The 19,793-nt window shown below is 34.5% G+C and overlaps 2 protein-coding genes across 2 annotated transcripts in view; one reads left to right on the forward strand and one right to left on the reverse strand.

Moving 5' to 3' along the window:
* The window catches only part of LOC117325497 (sperm flagellar protein 2-like), a 36,394-nt gene extending 30,598 nt beyond the window's left edge, over positions 1–5,796 (reverse strand). Inside the window, 7 exon segments of the mRNA XM_033881754.1 lie at positions 419–626; positions 1,070–1,140; positions 1,522–1,615; positions 2,713–2,930; positions 3,221–3,473; positions 4,990–5,092; positions 5,634–5,796. Coding sequence (XP_033737645.1) covers positions 419–626; positions 1,070–1,140; positions 1,522–1,615; positions 2,713–2,930; positions 3,221–3,473; positions 4,990–5,092; positions 5,634–5,691 — 1,005 coding nt within the window. The 5' untranslated portion in view covers positions 5,692–5,796.
* Positions 5,797–6,041: 245 nt separating this feature from the next.
* Positions 6,042–18,374, forward strand: LOC117325499 (UDP-N-acetylglucosamine transferase subunit ALG14 homolog). Its single transcript, XM_033881760.1, has 5 exons — positions 6,042–6,189; positions 7,610–7,758; positions 9,726–9,848; positions 15,736–15,795; positions 18,032–18,374. Exons 1-5 carry the CDS (start codon positions 6,054–6,056, stop codon positions 18,200–18,202), a joined length of 639 nt encoding a protein of 212 aa, XP_033737651.1. The 5' UTR covers positions 6,042–6,053; the 3' UTR covers positions 18,203–18,374.
* Positions 18,375–19,793: the final 1,419 nt, after the last annotated feature.

Raw genomic sequence — 19,793 nt, forward strand, 5'->3', positions numbered from 1 at the left:
ATTCACAACAACTAACATTAAAATCATTAAAGGCCAATTAAAAGGATCTCAGTCATGTTTAACTTGGAAGCCTGGATTTTACTCTGGCTTTAGATGCCACTATTAAAGTGCCACAATATTAAAATAGATATTCATTCTAGCATTTGTATACCTGAATGAATTAGAAAAGAGATATGACTGTATTTATTGATAGGACAATGTATGGAAAAGGGGGAACTGCTATCCAAAACACAAACTTAGTTTAATAACAAAGTTTGTCTCTATATCTGTATATCTTATGAAAATAAAGAGATCTGACGACATTTTTTTTCATTTCAAGTTTATCTAAAATCAGTCTGAATAAGACATTATCTCAATGTTTTATTTTCATCCTTTTTTTAAACACTGAACTATCTAAACATGCTAGACTAATTCACACCTCTTGAGAATCATGTGCCATTAGCTGATCAACAAGAACTTTTCTCCGTCGTTTTTCACGTTCATTCCTGGCCGATTGGTCCTCTTGGAGACGTTTACGAATTTTGCCGATATACTCATCATTTGATGCTGGTTTGATGAGGTCTATTGATTCAGCCATAGGTTTCTCCTCATCCCTCACCATTATGTATTCAAGATCTATAGATTCTCTACAAAAGGAGTTAATTTGTATAAAACAACCAAGTCTGATAAAAAATGCCTGCCCTTGTATAGTTATATAAAGTCAATTTTACCATATACATATGTATTTGACAAACTTAAACATATATTTTTGGGGGTTTTTGTATTGTTTTTTTTTTTTTTAAATCCGCACCAGGAGTTAGATCTATCCACCATTTCCAATTCCTAATTACATGTACACATTTCCAGTGAATTCTGTTAATATCATTATTTATTCCATAATAAGCCTATATATCGGGACCAACACAAAATAATCTCCAAGTATGAGGTGCAGGCTTAATTAATAGATAATGAAATATCATTTGTTGGCATTTTTACTGAACTGCACTAGATGGCCATATTGCTGGATAAATTATACACGGTAATTGAACAAGTTATAATTGCTAACAATGACAAGACATGAGACACTTACTCATCCTCCTTCGATGGTGGTAAAATCATCTTCATTTTATCCTCAAAATTGAATATTGACTGTTGTGTTTCCTATTAACAAAAACGTATATACATGTATATATATTAAATCAAATTTCCATTTGACAGGTAAAAAGATCACAACATGATTCAAATCACTGAAAATATTACAATAGTTCTTTAAACAATTCTTGTTTACTTGATTGGGACACTGATTGATATAGTTGGGAAAATCTAATCCTCAAATTTTTCATATTTGAAAGCTGTGGCTTTTAAAGTTATTTCCAATTTTCGGGATTTTTTTTTCAAATCTTTTATTTATCTTAAACTGCATTGATCTATTTTTTCTTTAAACTTTATTCAAATTTTAGCTGTAATAAGTTTTTTTATGAATAATCGTCTAAAAGGAGAAATTTTAGAATATCTAAGCTGCCTGTAGAATTTTTAACTTACATTAGCTTCCTTCTGCTTCCTCATTTCCCTTTTCTTTTGAATGGCCTTAGCTGTTTTTCCTGGTGGTGGTTTAGGTATGTGTACTGTTGCTGCCCTATAAGGTAAACAATAGACATCTATATACTGTGTTACTACTGTCACAGATAATGACATAAACAATAGACATCTATATACTGTGTTACTACTGTCACAGATAATGACATAAACAATAGACATCTATATACTGTGTTACTACTGTCACAGATAATGACATAAACAATAGACATCTATATACTGTGTTTCTACTGTCACAGATAATGACATAAACAATAGACATCTATATACTGTGTTTCTACTGTCACAGATAATGACATAAACAATAGACATCTATATACTGTGTTACTACTGTCACAGATAATGACATAAGCAATAGACATCTATATACTGTGTTTCTACTGTCACAGATAATGACATAAACAATAGACATCTATATACTGTGTTACTACTGTCACAGATAATGACATAAACAATAGACATCTATATACTGTGTTTCTACTGTCACAGATAATGACATAACAATAGACATCTATATACTGTGTTTCTACTGTCACAGATAATGACATAAACAATAGACATCTATATGCTGTGTTTCTACTGTCACAGATAATGACATAAACAATAGACATCTATATACTGTGTTTCTACTGTCACAGATAATGACATAAACAATAGACATCTATATACTGTGTTTCTACTGTCACAGATAATGACATAAACAATAGACATCTATATACTGTGTTTCTACTGTCACAGATAATGACATAAACAATAGACATTTATATACCGTGTTTCTACTATCACAGATAATGACAAAGTGTAAAAGCAGTACTATTTAGACATCTGGCAGATTTTTAAAACTATTGAGAAATCTTTATCATCACTGATTTGCTAACCATTGGCATGAATCTGTGATATTGTGTATCTCTGTCATTCAATACGTTTGAATGTTGTTTCATAGATTCATAATTCTTGTCAAAATTGTTTAGGGAAACTGTGTTGGGATCAAACCACTCAAACCATCTCAGATCTTCTCTTGAGGTTGGCTATGTCTGATTCTCTACCAACTCCATGATATTCCAGCCACTTAAACATTTTTAAAAACTTGATTTCCACCACAAATCATTTTTTAAATGATGAATAAAAGCAACTTACTGAATTTTAGCAACAAGTTCGCTCTGTTTTTCTCTCATTACTCGAGACCTGTTAAGTAGAGCCTCTCTTTGGTTTTGTTGTTGTCCTCTGATGCGTTCTTGTTCCAAAAATCTGTCTTTAAATGCAGTTTTTTCCATCTCAATTTGCTTTTCATGGAATCTGTCGACAAGGGCTTCCAAATTAAGATCTGTCTGTCTAGGGGTGGCATGTTTCAATCGCTGAAATAGGAAATTATACCATGAGGCATTTAGTGGTACATTTTACAGGTGACACATACACAAGAAGCATTTGTAAAGTATGGCAAAGACAGCATCATTATTCACAACAATAGTACAGTCAAAATTACATAATCTATTTCTTGGCAATTAATTTGAATAGTATCTGGTAATATCTGAAATAAGTTTGATTGGACTAGTAAATAATTTTAGATCTAAAACATCCCCCTAAAATCAGGAGGACCACAGTCTACCTGTACTTAGAAAGCATTGATATGATAAGCTGTACATACCTCAACATAGATACCACTTTCCACAGCATTCAGTTTAGCTGGGGCAGCGGGCCTCATGGTTTCCATAGCAACACCTGTAAGGTTTGCTTTCTTTTTGTTATTGAGGGCAATATACAGTTGGTACATAAGTCTCGTAGCCACCCCATGTTTCTCTGTCATCACATCACGTGCAACATTTGTATCAAAAGGTATCGCCAACAGATGAAGGGTTGGTTCAACTCGTGTGAAATTATTAAGCTTTGAATCTGCTGTTCTGTAAATCATCAAATTAAGTACACACCCATTAAAAATATTGAAATAATATATATACTTTTCTTCATTTTGTCATTTAAAATTCTTCCAGTCCTAATGAAACATGCTGTATATGGTTACTCTCTGATAAAAAACAAAAATAGAGTTATCAGTGAAATTGATCAAATACAAAGGAATTATCTACAGTTTCTGTATTTTCTTTTATAAAAGGATGAAAGTGTAGACTTGTATTAAATTTATCATTTTGTTAAAGGTGCTACACCTTCGACAGATAGTATTTTTTATCAATTAAAAACATGAATAGACTAAACACTGATTTTAATCGTTTTCGCAGATCAAACGCACCTCAGACCACGACGTTCTGAACTTTCTAGACTCTACTACAGCGCGTGTGTACTAGGATCACGACGTTCTGAACTCTCTAGACTCTACATACAGTGCGTGTGTTATATCGTCAGATCTTGGAAACATTTCTTGCGACTTTTGGAACTGTTTTTATCTATTTTGGTTGGGGGGAAAGAAATCTTTGAGAAGGGGACTTTTTAATGTGATTTGGGGAACTTTTAACAAGCTTTTTTGGGGAATTTTAGGGGAAAGGAGAATTTATATATCTAGGGGAAATTTAGCGATAAACGGTAAAAAAATAAGGCTGGATTGATCCCTGCAATGGAATCGGAACTCATGCGGAAATGACACAGCTGAGTTTTTGTTGGAGATGCAAGTGTGTAACGTACACACATATGTAGTGTAACGTTCGGTCTGTTGTCATATTTACTGAAAACTTTAGGCATATGATGCGATTGCATCAATTGTTAGGATTTCTTTTGTGATATGTAGTGATTGCACATTCACTATTTATAGTTCATCAGCTTAAACTTGTTGATAAATCACACCTGTATCAATCCAGCGAAATGGGGCCGAAGGGGTAAAGCTAAGAAAGCGTTTCCTTTCGTGGGCGACGTACAACATACACATGGTCGTGGTTTTTCCCAATGGATAATATTGAAATGTTTATTTAGTTTTTATTTGCTATTTGCATTTAAACCTCGCAATTAATTAAATTAGGCAACAGGCAATATATATAGTTGTCCCAGCTGAATAAAAAAAAATCCACCATATTTGTTTTCTTCTGTATGTAAATATCTTCCCAGAATTCACTGCGATCAAGGTCAAGTGTATGCAAAGTAGATTATAATGTTCAAAAGTTTGAATCTTCTTGGCTTCATTCCGACAATATTTGACGTTATAAAATTATTTTTTTTATTTGTAGGTCTTAAATAGGCATACATATATGGACTAAATGTCATTTATTGTCAAAACAATAACAATTTATTACACTTTATCGGAGGTGCAGCATCTTTAATTATCACATCAATTAGTATTAAGGTGAACATTAATCCATCATTTTTACATTTCACATAAACTTTTATATTATGATGTATAAACATAAAACTTCATGGTTTAATACATTAAAATTTGACTATTCATGAAAACAATTCTTGTAATGTTGAACTTACTTGTTTTGGGAAAACTGATCAAAATCATCTTGTAATTGGTACTTATTCAAGACCTCCCCAATCAAAAATCCAGACGAAAACTCTTGAGCAAATGACTTTTGATCTGAAATAAAGAATTCAGTCACTAATGAAACATCAATGAAGTGGCGACATATATAACGAAACTGTAGGTGTGCAACACTGAAACTACAGAGGTGCAAAAAAAAAATGTTGGGACATATGCTATTTTTATGATATAGAATCTAATTCATGCATTTTGACAAATTTTCAATGGGTTTTTATGACTTTGTTTTTCAATGGATTTTCTTTGTTCAGAATGGTAGCAATTTCAACAAAATTTATTGACAAACAATTTGTATAAAAGGATGTGACAAAACCTTATTACAATACAATTTCATGAAATATGGGACAAATCAATTGAAACAAATATCAAATATTAAACATATTATTAAGTGACCAGTGTCTATTTAAGCAGGGTAAATTCTAATCACAATGCTCAAATCGTGAAGTAGTCCGAATTTTCTGACAATTATGCTTCTAACATCAGCTAGAACACTTCGGATTAATCGTGATGATGAAAATTAAATTCCAGAAAATAATTTGCGGATAAAATATTTGTATGTTGCATTACAAGCTGAACTCACCGACTTTCTGAGATACCGATAGCTCATCATTGAGCCATCTACAAAGAATTTCCGTCATCTTTAGAAATTAGTTAGATGCAGTTCTCATACGAAGTTTTGGTCATTTGCAATCATGATGTGTCGGCCATATTGTCGCACTGGTTATCCCCATAGTAACTACCGTCCTTACATTTCTGTTACAAGCTATATGATTGGATTATTTAAATTGTCATCGTACCTTTGATTGGCTATTATTGTATAAGAATTTTCGACACTCATTTACGACTTTACATAAGTTGTATTCTTTTTGTTTGGTATTTAACAATTCCGACATACTCACATCGTATAAATCTGGGTATAATTATGATATATAGAAGACTGCTTATATTTTTTTAATAATGAAATAAAATCACGACTATCGTCATTGAGCAAGTTGTAAACATGGACAACACATGGCTGTTGATAGTTGTCACCGTTTTAATTTTCATCGTCTCTTTGATATACATCGCACTGAAAAGGCCTGCTTCTTCTACTTTATCTCCAAAGAAAGCCTCTGTGCTGGTTATTGTTGGTTCTGGTACGTTTTGTTTCGTCAACGATTTTCTGTCATTACCGGAAATGACCCGATGTCAACTGAGAAAAATATGAGCGAAATATGAAATTGATTGCTGCCAGCTTCACATATCTAAATGACGTGGTCATGGATGTGCAGTTCTTTCCAGTGGTGTGCCATCACAGCGGCTTGACATGTTCCTATGACACACACACACACACACACACACACACATTTAAAACTGATGTGTCAATCCCCTCTCTATTTGAGACGTATGATGACCAGGGCAAATAATATCGTTTCCTTTAGATTCCACAGGCGTCTGCGTCCGGTTAATGGTTAAGATATAATAATATTGCTACTACTATACTAGTATAGAAGTAGCATATTATGTAGTAGCAATATTATTATATCTTAACCATTAACCGGACGCAGACGCCTGTGCTAGATTCCAACAATGACGACCACTTATTTTTTAAATGCATTAATTAGATGTATGATGCAATTCAAATGTCATGTCAACATGCATGGATCAATATACTCAGCACATCCATAATCAGCAGTTGTATCAATACTGATCTACCTCCACATAACCAAAAGATACTTAATGGTAAACAGCAGTTGCCAGAGTTTTCTCTGGCTATGACACCCTATATGTTAGCCAAGTTTCCTCTGGCCTGACACATATATGCATGTCTGTGGCCAGAGCGCACTACTATACGAAAATGTGGAATTATCTGACACCGCTGGTGTCGCTTAGAATCTGGTGTAAATACAATAAAATTGGGAGTGACATAACACCTACCTTACATATATGGATAAATGAGATATTTATTTACCCAAGAACACCATTAGTCCCACCTAGGTGTTTTATTCCGTCCGTATAGACCCTTGCTTTACGCTAGTCAAAATTTCATACTTGACTCGACAACCGTATTGCTAACTATGTAGGTAGCGGGCGGCCTAATAACCCTAATCATGTGCGCGATGGAACGAAAAGAAAAAAAATACAACATTTATTTTTATATGTTTTACTGCTTATAATTTATAAAATAATGAATTTTTTTAGGCTGTTAATAGGACGTTAAACAAAAACAAACAAACAAACAAACTCCCGATTTTATTGTATTTACACCAGATTCTTAGCGACACCAAACGGTGTCGGATAATTCCCCGATACTGGCTTCAGTTTGGTGTCGCTAAGATTTTGGTGAAAACAAAATATGGCATGACAGAACACCTATCTTACTTGTGCAGATAAATAGATTATTTATTTATTCAGAAACACTCAGTAAGTCTCATATGGATGGTTAATTCTGTCCATTTTAAGCCCCTCAATTTACCCTGCTCAAATGTTCACACTATGATAACTAGTAACCTGATTGCCTGTATGCTGGGTCATATTAAAACAAAATTACCTCTTATAATTGTATTGGTATTCCAGGAGGTCACACTAAGGAAATTCTGACACTGATGAGTGGTTTGGGCGAGCATTATACTCCCAGGTACTATGTAATGGCTACCACTGACAACATGAGTGAGGGAAAGGTTCATGACTTTGAAACCAAAAAGAGCCAGGGCAATTCAAAAAATGTAAGTAAAATACAGAATAAACTGTATATAGGGTTGTTAAAATATAAATTACATATTCCATAAAGGCAAACTAGACTTCTTAGAGGCAGATTTCACATTTGTTCCAAATGAATTTCTGATTTCTAGTTTATTTGGAGTGAGGCTAGGTTGCATACACCTCTAAGCCAATCAGTATTTTGCATTACAAAAATGTCATGAAAAAAATAGATAGTATAATTGTAAGGGTTTAGACCAATCACAGCATGCCCTGCATACACTGTTTGGTAGTCGTATATGACAAACATTACAATAAGACAGATATGAAGATCATATATGGTTAAGTTACGTCCATGGACAGTTTGAACAAGATTAAAGAAACTTTATAGAATCTGTTCAGATTAACTAAAGAGTTAACAATATGATTAATGTCGGCAACAATTAGGTGCTGTGAAACAGCCACCTTAAGCAATCATCACCAAATTTTGCTAGAACGTATTCATTCAGAATTCTCGGGAGAATCAAAATGTTGCTTATTTCTATGATAAATCCCAATGAGTTCAGGATGAGACCGGAAATAATTCTTCAAAAAATTGACAATGTTCGAGGAATACAGAAAAAGTTAACCAGCAATGGAATAGATGTCCGACAGAATCGTCAATTGAGTCTTTTCATTTTTCTTCTCTTGCTAAATTCCAACGAATCAATTCTTTGCCTAAGAAATTCCTAGGGTCTTGCCGATTCCAGTCCCTTTTACATTTCTTTTTGGCAGAATCTGTCTGTGTTTTGGCAGGCCCACGCTTTCGGCATTCAGCCATTTTATGTTGACTGATAACCCGCCCGTTGCATTGTGGGACTAATTTGCATAGAAACTTGGTCCATCAGACCATCAGAGTTTCCCTTATACTTTCATAAATACACATTTTCCTCCAGTTTTTGATTACCAATAATTTGTTAGTTATATATTAAGTCTGAACTGTAAAGAGTTCAAAATGTAAACATTTATATATACATGGGCCTTTAAAGTTATACACATGTAATGATAAAGTATTGAGGATTGTTGCAGTTATTATTAACCCCCAAAATTATAACCATTTTCATTTGTATCAATCAACAATCTATATGTTCATTCATAAAACTGCTGCTTCGTTCAAACTAAATTGTTAGTACATACAATCAAGTCACCCTTTTAATTGCTATGATTTTTGACGAGAAGAGATAAAAGTTTAAGAATGTAAGATGAGTACAAATTTAGATTTAATTACCTGGCATGCCTGTTAATAATCACACCCATGTTGAGTAGAAATGAACTTTTTATCTCTTTATCTTACAATAATGCCCATCCCCTACTTTTTAAAGTATATGTGTTGCGCTCCCTCTTCCCTTGGCTTTTATTACAGGATACAGTAATACATGTACATGTATTATGAAGTTACGTTGAATGTTAATTCAGACTTGAAAATAATTTGGGTATGATTCTAAGGATACAGGATTATAACTACAGATTCAAAACAAACAAGTAGCTCCCTAAGTATCATGTCTTCCTGGCACCTTTCATCTAAAGTATTTCTGTAATGAAAACCTTAATTATAATTGACATTCATCTGGACTAGCCGCTATTGATTATCCCACAACTTTATTTGTGGCCGGAATTCCTACAGCACCTCAGTGATGTTGATTTGATCTGTACCCTGATTAGCTATCAGCCTTATTATCATACCTTTTCACCTGAGCTGATTATCTAATTGATTAAAGCACTGGATGACCTACACGAACATACAATCTAATTGAAATTAGACTTGTAATTTCTACTCCTCTACGATGCTCTACGATAGCCTTCAATACAAGTTGCAGTGTATCGTAGAGGAGTGGAAGTTACAAGTCTAAGTTTAATTAGATTGCACCAACATAGTAACTCTTAAACATGTGTCTGTTTTATTATCTATATTACCGAGTAATATAACTTATGTCTTTATATATATATATTTCAGTATGAAATCCACAAGATTCCACGTAGTCGGGAAGTAAAACAGTCGTGGATAACAACTGTTCTATCCACATTAGGTGCCACTCTGGTCTCCTTTCCACTGGTGTTTAAACTCAATCCAAACATTGTAAGTAAACTAGCTTGTATCTGATTGGTCGGATTGTCACTATTGTACAATATGTATATTATATGTGTGTTCATTACTCTATGAATATTATTAATTTAAGACAAACAAATCTTGAGACATTCAAATTAAAAAGTATGATTTTTTTTTTCTTCTGACAAATTACTTGAAAGTCAACAAAAATTCATACACCCAATTATATCTGGGTTCAGCTTTGTCATTATATTTATTTGCTGGCCAGATAAGCCTATAAACAGCCAGTGTAGATATCATTGTAGTAGCTGGTGACTACCTCAATGAACATCATACAGGAGGCCCATTGCAGGAGGGTTTGCAATAGGCCATCTTCTTGACAATACAAGCACAGAGTTCAGCCAGGTGGGGATTGAACCACACACCTTGCCTGAGACTGCCTTGGTGTGTTGCCTTACTGACTGAGGTAGCCAATGTATACATTCCTGGTCATCATGCATACAGTAATCAACAAAATTATACCTCATGTTTATAACAGTGCCTGTGATTAGCCGAAACGCGTTACCTGGCTGGGAAATAAAACATCATATTTCCCTGGAGCGCATGCCCCCATGGCCACCCTCATATTCTGTGGTGCGACGTTGTCTCCCTTCCAGTTATTTACAAATGACAGACGAACAGAAACGCAAACGTTTTCGTGCAATCGAAGAAGCAGAAATAGATAAAATTCTGCAAAACAAGAATGCTCAGAACACGAAAATATCAACAAATGTAAACGCCAACTGTTTCCAAGAGTTTCTAAAAGAAACTGACTATAACAGCTGGACTTGGACTCGTATCAATTAAACAACTGGGATCACAGGGGTTTGTTTGGGTATCATTATTACTTATTATTATTATTGATTATTTTTTAGTAAAATAAACAATTTATGGCCCAGGATGCAGTGTAGTATGAAGGTTTAATTACCCTCAGCTCTCATATTTCCCTCAGGCAAGCACTCGGGAAATATGATACCTTTGGGTAAACAAACCTTCATATTAGCCTTCATCAAATGCATAATATGAACCAGTAAAACAACGATAAAGAGTTTGAGGAATAACTGGTACATAGCTTTGTTGGTGCTTGTCATTTTGTGGACCAGGAAGTGGATATAAAGTAGTAGTATTAGAAATCCCTGTTTGATTGACCACATCACAAAAACATCAAAAACTATGAACAATATATACATATAGAAAATACAAATACTGGTATTATACTGCCTGAGAAAGATGTAAGGTTTGCTATATCAACATTAGTCATTTCCTCCAATGCCACACAGGAAGCCATAGCCCTGCAATAATTACTCTAGGTCAAGATCCTATGACAGTCGATGGAACATATTCATAAACATCATTAAGTGTTAACATATTGAAGGGATTGTTTTTATAATCAGAATGTTAAAAAGTCAAGGTCACTTTTAGTACAAATAGAAAATTGGTTTCAATTGCAGAATCTAAAAATTCAAATATCAAAAAGCACAAATGTGCACTTACAACAAGGAATTACTACCAATATTTGAATTTTATGAAACTGTAAATCTGTGCTATGTTTCCTTATTGCAAACAAGTACCTGTTTCTGATTAGTTCCTTTTTATATGTATTTTATTTTTTTTTATCAATAGTCAATACATTAGTTATGTATCTGACATTAATCTGTCCTCTTGTCCTGGACCAGAGCACTCACCAGGTGGGTGATGCAGGCCCCATGGGCCTCTTGTTTTTTATATCAATACATTAGTTATGTATCTGACATTAATCTGTCCTCTTGGCCTGCACCAGAGCACTCACCAGGTGGGTGATACAGGCCCCATGGGCCTCTCGTTTTTTATATCAATACATTAGTTATGTATCAGACATTAATCTGTCCTAGCTCTTGGCCTGGACCAGAGCACTCACCAGGTGAGAGGAACATGGCGTACCCAGAGAAAACCCCACATGTTTGGACAGGTGATGCAATACCTTTTCAAGCCTGAAGTTTTCTTCACTAATGAAGCTTTGATAAGCTAAAGGTGTTCTGTTAAATCATTTAGTCGAGAAATTGTGTGATCCTAAAGCGTCTGGTGATAAAAGATAGCTGCGCGATTACACATACTGTAATCAGTGTCCGACGGTCCAGATAAAGTACGTAGTGGAATGTGTTATATATGTTCAGTTTTCACACCTGATTACACAGTACTTACTTTAATGATATATTAATGTTGTTTTTTAGTGTGATTATTGTCGTATAGCTTAGCATGGTTACTTGGTTGTTTTCATGTCCAACATGGACTAACGAGACACATAGACTTATGATCATAGCTGTACAAGATTTACTTCCCTGGGTACTAATTAGATAACATTTTTTTAGCCCAGCATCATCAGATGGTGTCCTATTGAAATCACCCTGCATGCGTCACTGTCGTCTGTCTATCGTAAATACTTATTGTTATAGCTATTTCTGGAGAAGTAATGAAAAAATTTTCTCAAACTTTATATGTGGGTTCCCCTTGGTCCCTTGTTGTGCCCATTTGATTTTGAGTCAGATATGGAAACAAGATGGCCATCTTTGATTTTGACCATTGAAGTTTGTTATCGCTATTCTTGAGAAGAAGCGATTTTTCTCAAACTTCACTGGCAGGTTCTCTTAAGATCTGACTTAAGTTCAAGGTCACTGGATCAGAAGCCAAGGTCATATTTTGTATTTTTTAACTGATTAACATTTTGTTGACATAATGTATCAAAGTTGTTCAGAATAAAACGAGGAGTCAACAGAAAGAAAGGCAAGGTCATGGTTTTAAAGGTCAAGGTTAAATTTTGAATCATTCCACTGATGATTGTTTTGTTAGGTCTTCATAAATCAGAGTCAGATATAATTAATTATAAACAAGGAGTCAGCTGACTTAAGGTCAAGATCACTGGATCAAATATTATATTTTTTTACTGATAGACATTTCGTTAGCAGTTGAATCAAAGTTGTGCAGTATAAAATAAAGAGTGAACTGATCGAAGGTCAAGGTTATGGTGCCAAAGGTCAGTGTCAAATTTGGTGTTTTTCGTTGATGGACATTTTGTATAGACATTATGCCGCAAAGTCTGAATCAAATAAGGAGTCTGCTGATTAAAGGTCAAGGTGATTTGGTCAAAAGTCAAGGTCACATTTCGTCACTTTTTACTGATGAACATTTTTTTGAAGACAATATCAAGCAAAGTTAGCTAGAATTGAACATGGAGTCTGCTGACCTAAAGTCAAGGTCATTGGGTCAAAAGTCACGGTATCATATTGTATCTTTTTACTGATGAACATTTTGTGATCAAATTATGAAGCAAAGTTTTTCAGAATCAGACAAGGAGACAACTATAACAAAATGTTGAGGTCTTGGTGTAGGGATCAAGGTAATGGGGTCAGAGGCACAGGTCACATTTTTATGTTATCACTGACTATAACATTTTGTTATGAGATTGTGAATCAAACTTGGATGGAATTTAAACAATGTGTCCTCTTGCCGAATGTCAAAGTCACTGGGTCAAAGTTCGAAGTTGTCTGAATTGAAGAACTATAAGTCAAACCTTCACTGAACTTTGTGGAATTTTTACTGATGACCTCTAGATATCCAAACACAATATTTTTTGTTTTCGAAAACCATCTAAGATGGCCATCACTGCCTGTGATTGGCTAAAACATTTTGAGCCATAACTTTTGTTCTATTTGAGCGCATTGAAATTAAACTTTGCAAGAGTTTTTTAATAGGGCATGCTCTAAATTTGAATAAAAAGAATTGACATTGGCAATTAAATGGCCATGATATCATAATATACTGGTCAAAATTTAGATATTGTCCAGTTTCGACAAAATGGCCACAATTTTCTGGCTGATTAGCCAAAATATCTTAAGCTTTAACTTTTGTTTTATGCGGACCATTGAAATGAAATTTTGTGGAAAGTAACAGTAAAGGACATGCTCTAGATTCTAATGAATCAAATTGATATTTTTTCTGCAATATGGCTGCCATATTATTGTTTCTGAATGGTCAAAAATTAGATATTTTTTAACTTTTATGAAAATTGATATAAGGTAGATTATTACACAAGAAAGACAATAATGGCATTTATGTTCTGATTGGACAAAATGGCTGCCATTTGATGGCCTCTGATTGATTCAGTTTCAATCAGATTTTATGTTCACGTAAGTTAGGACTTATTTTTGTATTCGTTGCGAAACACTGTGGCTTATATTTAGCTTGCTTAGTGACTACATGTATTGGGTTAGTTTGGAGGCTTATGTAACAGACCCATTACAATCATTCTTTCTGAAATAAGGATTTATGGAATTAGAATATAGCTTTTACAGGTCAACGGTCGAGGTATTTTGTCTTAATATAATATTAAATGTCTGCACAATAAGTAAAACTTACTAGAACATGTAGTCCTCAAATTTGCATGTTTAGAATACACATTAGAGAAATATTGGAAAGCCACAAACCACCTTAAATATTTCCAGGAAGTGGTCTCTTATTTCAGGTGGTCTTTTGATACAGTTATCATGAATTAGGTCTGTCTACAGAGATGGTCTCTTTATATAATACAGTTGATATTATTAGTCTTTCTATACAATAGTCTCTTTATACAGTTAACATGAATAACAATGTCTTTATACAGTTAACATGAATAACAATGTCTTTATACAGTTAACATGAATAACAGTGTCTTTATACAGTTAACATGAATAACAATGTCTTTATACAGTTAACATGAGTAACAGTGTCTTTATACAGTTAACATGAATAACAATGTCTTTATACAGTTAACATGAATAACATTGTCTTTATACAGTTAACATGAATAACAATGTCTTTATACAGTTAACATGAATAACAATGTCTTTATACAGTTAACATGAGTAACAGTGTCTTTATACAGTTAACATGAATAACAATGTCTTTATACAGTTAACATGAATAACAGTGTCTTTATACAGTTAACATGAATAACAATGTCTTTATACAGTTAACATGAATAACTGTGTCTTTATACAGTTAACATGAATAACAGTGTCTTTATACAGTTAACATGAATAACAATGTCTTTATACAGTTAACATGAATAACAGTGTCTTTATACAGTTAACATGAATAACAGTGTCTTTATACAGTTAACATGAATAACTGTGTCTTTATACAGTTAACACTAATTATGTATGTCGTTGATGTGGTCTTCCTACAGGGTGGTCTTATTAAAGAGGTGGTCTCTTTACAGAGCTGACATTGATATGGTATCATTAAAGAGGTGAATTATTTATACAGTTTCCATTGATGTGGTCTTTCTACTTAGGTGGTCTTATTAAAGAGGTTATTTTTTTTTTATAAGCTGACATGTGGTCTGTCTAGAGATCAGGTGGTCTCATTAAAGAGGTGATTTCTTTATACAGTTATTGACAGTTTAACAACTGATAGTTGATTATAACAGATCAACCTCTAATAGCTATATAGATTTCCTTTTATGTTATTAGCGTTCCTGTCTGGTTCCTGAAACAACAAAATTTCATCATTACTCTTCTTGATTTTTTCTCTGTTCATAATCATCTGTTTTGTGTCAAGGTCCTGACACCAGCAGTCTTTTATAATCACTTTTACATGATTAGCCTCAGATGGGTTGTGGGGTGGCTCAGTAAAAAAAAACACTCTCATTTTAACCAGGAGACTTTGGTTGGTTACCCTAACTGAGTGTGAAAAGTGGTCATCTGTCGGACCATGTGGGTTTTCTCCGAGTACTCTTTAAGACCCCTCACAGGTTTCCATAAGTGTGATAGATATAACTTAATAAAATAAAACCCATTTGATAAATTTTGTGTAAAGTTTATTACATGAACATGTATATTATTACCATTCTCACCTGTTTCAGATTCTCTGTAATGGTCCAGGGACCTGTATACCAATCTGTATAGCTGGATTTTTCCTTAAGGTAAAAAAACATTTTAATTTAATTCAACCCAATCTCATTTATCGGGAATTGTTTGTGAAAATCCTTAATCCAGATATCATTAATGTGTTTCCAGAATGTTTGTTGTAAATAACTCACCGATAACTCACTAATAACTCAACGATAATGCAGGATAATTCACCAAAAATCCACCAATAACTCATCAAGCTCACCAATTACTCACCAATAACTCACCGATAACTCACCAATAACTTACCAATTACTCACCATTAACTCACCAATTACTCACCAATAACTCACCAATTACTCACCAATAACTCACCGATAACTCACCAATTACTCACCAATAACTAACCAATTACTCACCAATAACTCACCAATTACTCACCAATTATTCACAGATAACTCACCAATAACTCACTGATAACTCACCGCTAACTCACCAATTAGTCCTCAATAACTCACCGATAACTCACTAATTACTCCTCAATAACTCACCAATAACTCACTCACTCACTCTGGGTTGCGAGTTCGAAACCTACATGGGACAGTTGCCAGGTACTGAGCGTAGGCCGGTGGTTTTTCTCCGGGTACTCCGGCTTTCCTCCACCTCCAAAACCTGGCACGTCCTTAAATGACCTTGGCTGTTAATAGGACGTTAAACAAAAACAAACCAAACAAATCGTCTACTTGATCTATTAGTAGGGGTGATACTGGCTTCCAATCTTCTCCCACTCTGTAACATGCAGGGATATAATATTTTTTGGATAGATGCTCCTTTTAGGCTTTATTCAGGTATGATCTAAAACAATTAAAAGTTTATCACTGCTTGAGGTAAATTGTTCCAATGGTAACATGGTTGGAAAATACATTGCTTCTGAGTTTTGTTCTGTGCCTTTTCCTTTATCATTTTTTGCTGTGACCTCTAGATTTGATGTAACAAACGCTCTGACCTGTCATAAGTGTGAAGTTTTTTGGAGTTGTGTCAACTGGGCATTTACAGATCTTACACAGGTAGTCTCTGACATTCATATTCCAATAATGGTAATCCTATGCCTTAAGTCATTCTTCGTAGCTCAGATTTCACAGATGGAACACAAGCTTCGTGGCATGGCGCTGCTGCACATTTTCCGAGGTGTTGCGGTCATTTTTGTACGTAGTAAACCAAACTTAATGCAAGATGAGGTCTTACAATTGATTCCATTTAAACACATTTCCTTGTCCATATATGATTTAAACAGTAATCCCACAATCCTATTGGCCTTTGTCAGATGGATGTTGACGTGGTCGGTGATTTTCAACTTATCAATTTGACGTGGTCGGTGATTTTCAACTTATCAATTAACTCCAAGGTCTTTTTCCATGTTCACTTTAAGAATTTGTACATTGCTGGTGTTCTATCCTGAAAACCAGTAGCTTTGGTCTGATACATTATACCCAAGTTGGATATGTAATAATTTAGATTTGTCTCTGTTGAGTTACATTTGCCATGTATAATTTGGAGACAAGTTTTATATACAGCTATTGTTCACAGCAACATATCAATCTAAAGGCTGTTCACAAATTACCAACATCAACAAATTACCAGTTCATTTGTTGATACTACTTTGTTTGTTTTCGCACACTTGATTCATTGTTACATTCAGAATATGAATATGATATTGTTTTTAATCAACGATCTCTACTCTTGATCAAGTACCACTTCTCTCCTGTAATAGACATAGAAACCTACACACAAACTTGGACTCAACATAGGTTTGGTTATTACAGGGCAATCACATAGAAGTTTGTTTGCATTTTCACTGAACTGCAGTTGATATGAGTGGTGTTATTATTAGGGATGGAGTGCAATCAAAATGACCTTGACCTACTTTTAAGGTCATAGGGTTCAAACTTAACTTAAAAACTTCAAAAGTATTTATCCTGAGAGGTCTCATACATACTTTTAAATACTACATTATCTGACATAAAATTTTGATCTTTTCATCAGAATATTTTACCATTATTGCTTAAAATCTATGTCAGTGATACATGTACAAACCATCTGGGCCTCTTGTGTAAAAACTTGCTTAATCAGATGTTTTCACATGGGGAGGAAATACACTGTAATATCTGTTCCTTTGAAGAAATGTGTTCTGGATTATTTTCTTTTAAAGCAAAAAGAAACAATTTTATTGAAAACTAATACCTCCAGTGATTTGTTTACATCTGTAGTAACTTTCAAGTTTACATTGATGATTTTTTTGGTGTTTTTCAGGTTCTAAGCCTTGGAAAGACACAGATTATATATGTAGAAAGTGTATGTCGTGTCCAGACCCTGTCAATGTCTGCCAGACTCCTGTACTATATAGCAGATGACATGTTTGTTCAGTGGGAGGGCCTACGGAAACGTTACCCGAGATGTAAATACATCGGTCGCCTTGTGTAGTATTTTGCTAATGTGTAAGTTGTTTTTGACTTGGTGCTAATTAGAAGGAGAAAATGGACATACAAATGTACACATACATTTTTTGAAATTGACTTCATTTATGTCAATGACGAATATACATTGTATATCAAATGTTTTTTTATGATAATAAATATTTATGTCAATGATTCTGTGTTTTGATTCATTTACTCTTATTTTTGCATTTTGGACAACATTCTGATTAAAAAATATTTTTTCTGTTTAAAAAAAATTTGATTCTGTATATTGCCTGTGACCTAAAGTTTCATCATCGTGGATATAGATGGAGGGATACTTGTAAATGTAGAGGGGTATTTGTCTTTGTGGAGGGATACTTGTAAATGAATGTAGAGGGGTATTCGTCTTTGTGGAGGGATACTTGTAATTGTAGAGGGATACTTATGGTCTTCAAACCATAATTATTGTAATTTATAACAAAGTGTATCCCATAACTTTGTTACACAAGGATGAGGTGAGTATAATACACCACAACCATCATACTCAGGGATAAGATGGGAAAATAATACACCACAACCATCATACACAGGGACAAGGTGGGAAATAAAACACCACAACCATCATACACAGGTACAAGGTGGGGATATAATACACCACAACCATCATACACAGGTACAAGGTGGGGAAATAATACACCACAACCATTATACACAGGGACAAGGTGGGGAAATAATACAGCACAACCATCATACACAGGGACAAGGTGGGAAATAATACACCACAACCATCATACACAGGTACAAGGTGGGGAAATAATACACCACAACCATCATACACAGGTACAAGGTGGGAAAATAATACACCACAACCATCATACACAGGTACAAGGTGGGAAATAATACACCACAACCATCATACACAGGTACAAGGTGGGGATATAATACACCACAACCATCATACACAGGGACAAGGTGGGGAATAATACACCACAACCATCATACATAGGGACAAGGTGGGAAATAATACACCACAACCATCATACACAGGTACAAGGTGGGGATATAATACACCACAACCATCATACACAGGTACAAGGTGGGGATATAATACACCACAACCATCATACACAGGTACAAGGTGGGGATATAATATACCACAACCATCATACACAGGTACAAGGTGGGGAAATAATACACCACAACCATCATACACAGGGACAAGGTGGGGAAATGATACACCACAACCATCATACACAGGGACAATGTGGGGAAATAATACACCACAACCATCATACACGGGGACAAGGTGGGGAAATAATACACCACAACCATCATACACAGGGACAAGGTGGGAAATAATACACCACAACCATCATACACAGGGACAAGGTGGGAAAATAATACACCACAACCATCATACACAGGTACAAGGTGGGAAATAATACACCACAACCATCATATACAGGTACAAGGTGGGGAATAATACACCACAACCATCATATACAGGGACAAGGTGGGGAAATAATACACCACAACCATCATACACAGGGACAAGGTGGGGAAATAATACACCACAACCATCATACACAGGTACAAGGTGGGAAATAATACACCAC

Source organism: Pecten maximus, chromosome 4 (assembly GCF_902652985.1).
Source record: "Pecten maximus chromosome 4, xPecMax1.1, whole genome shotgun sequence".
Lineage (NCBI taxonomy): Eukaryota > Metazoa > Mollusca > Bivalvia > Pectinida > Pectinidae > Pecten > Pecten maximus.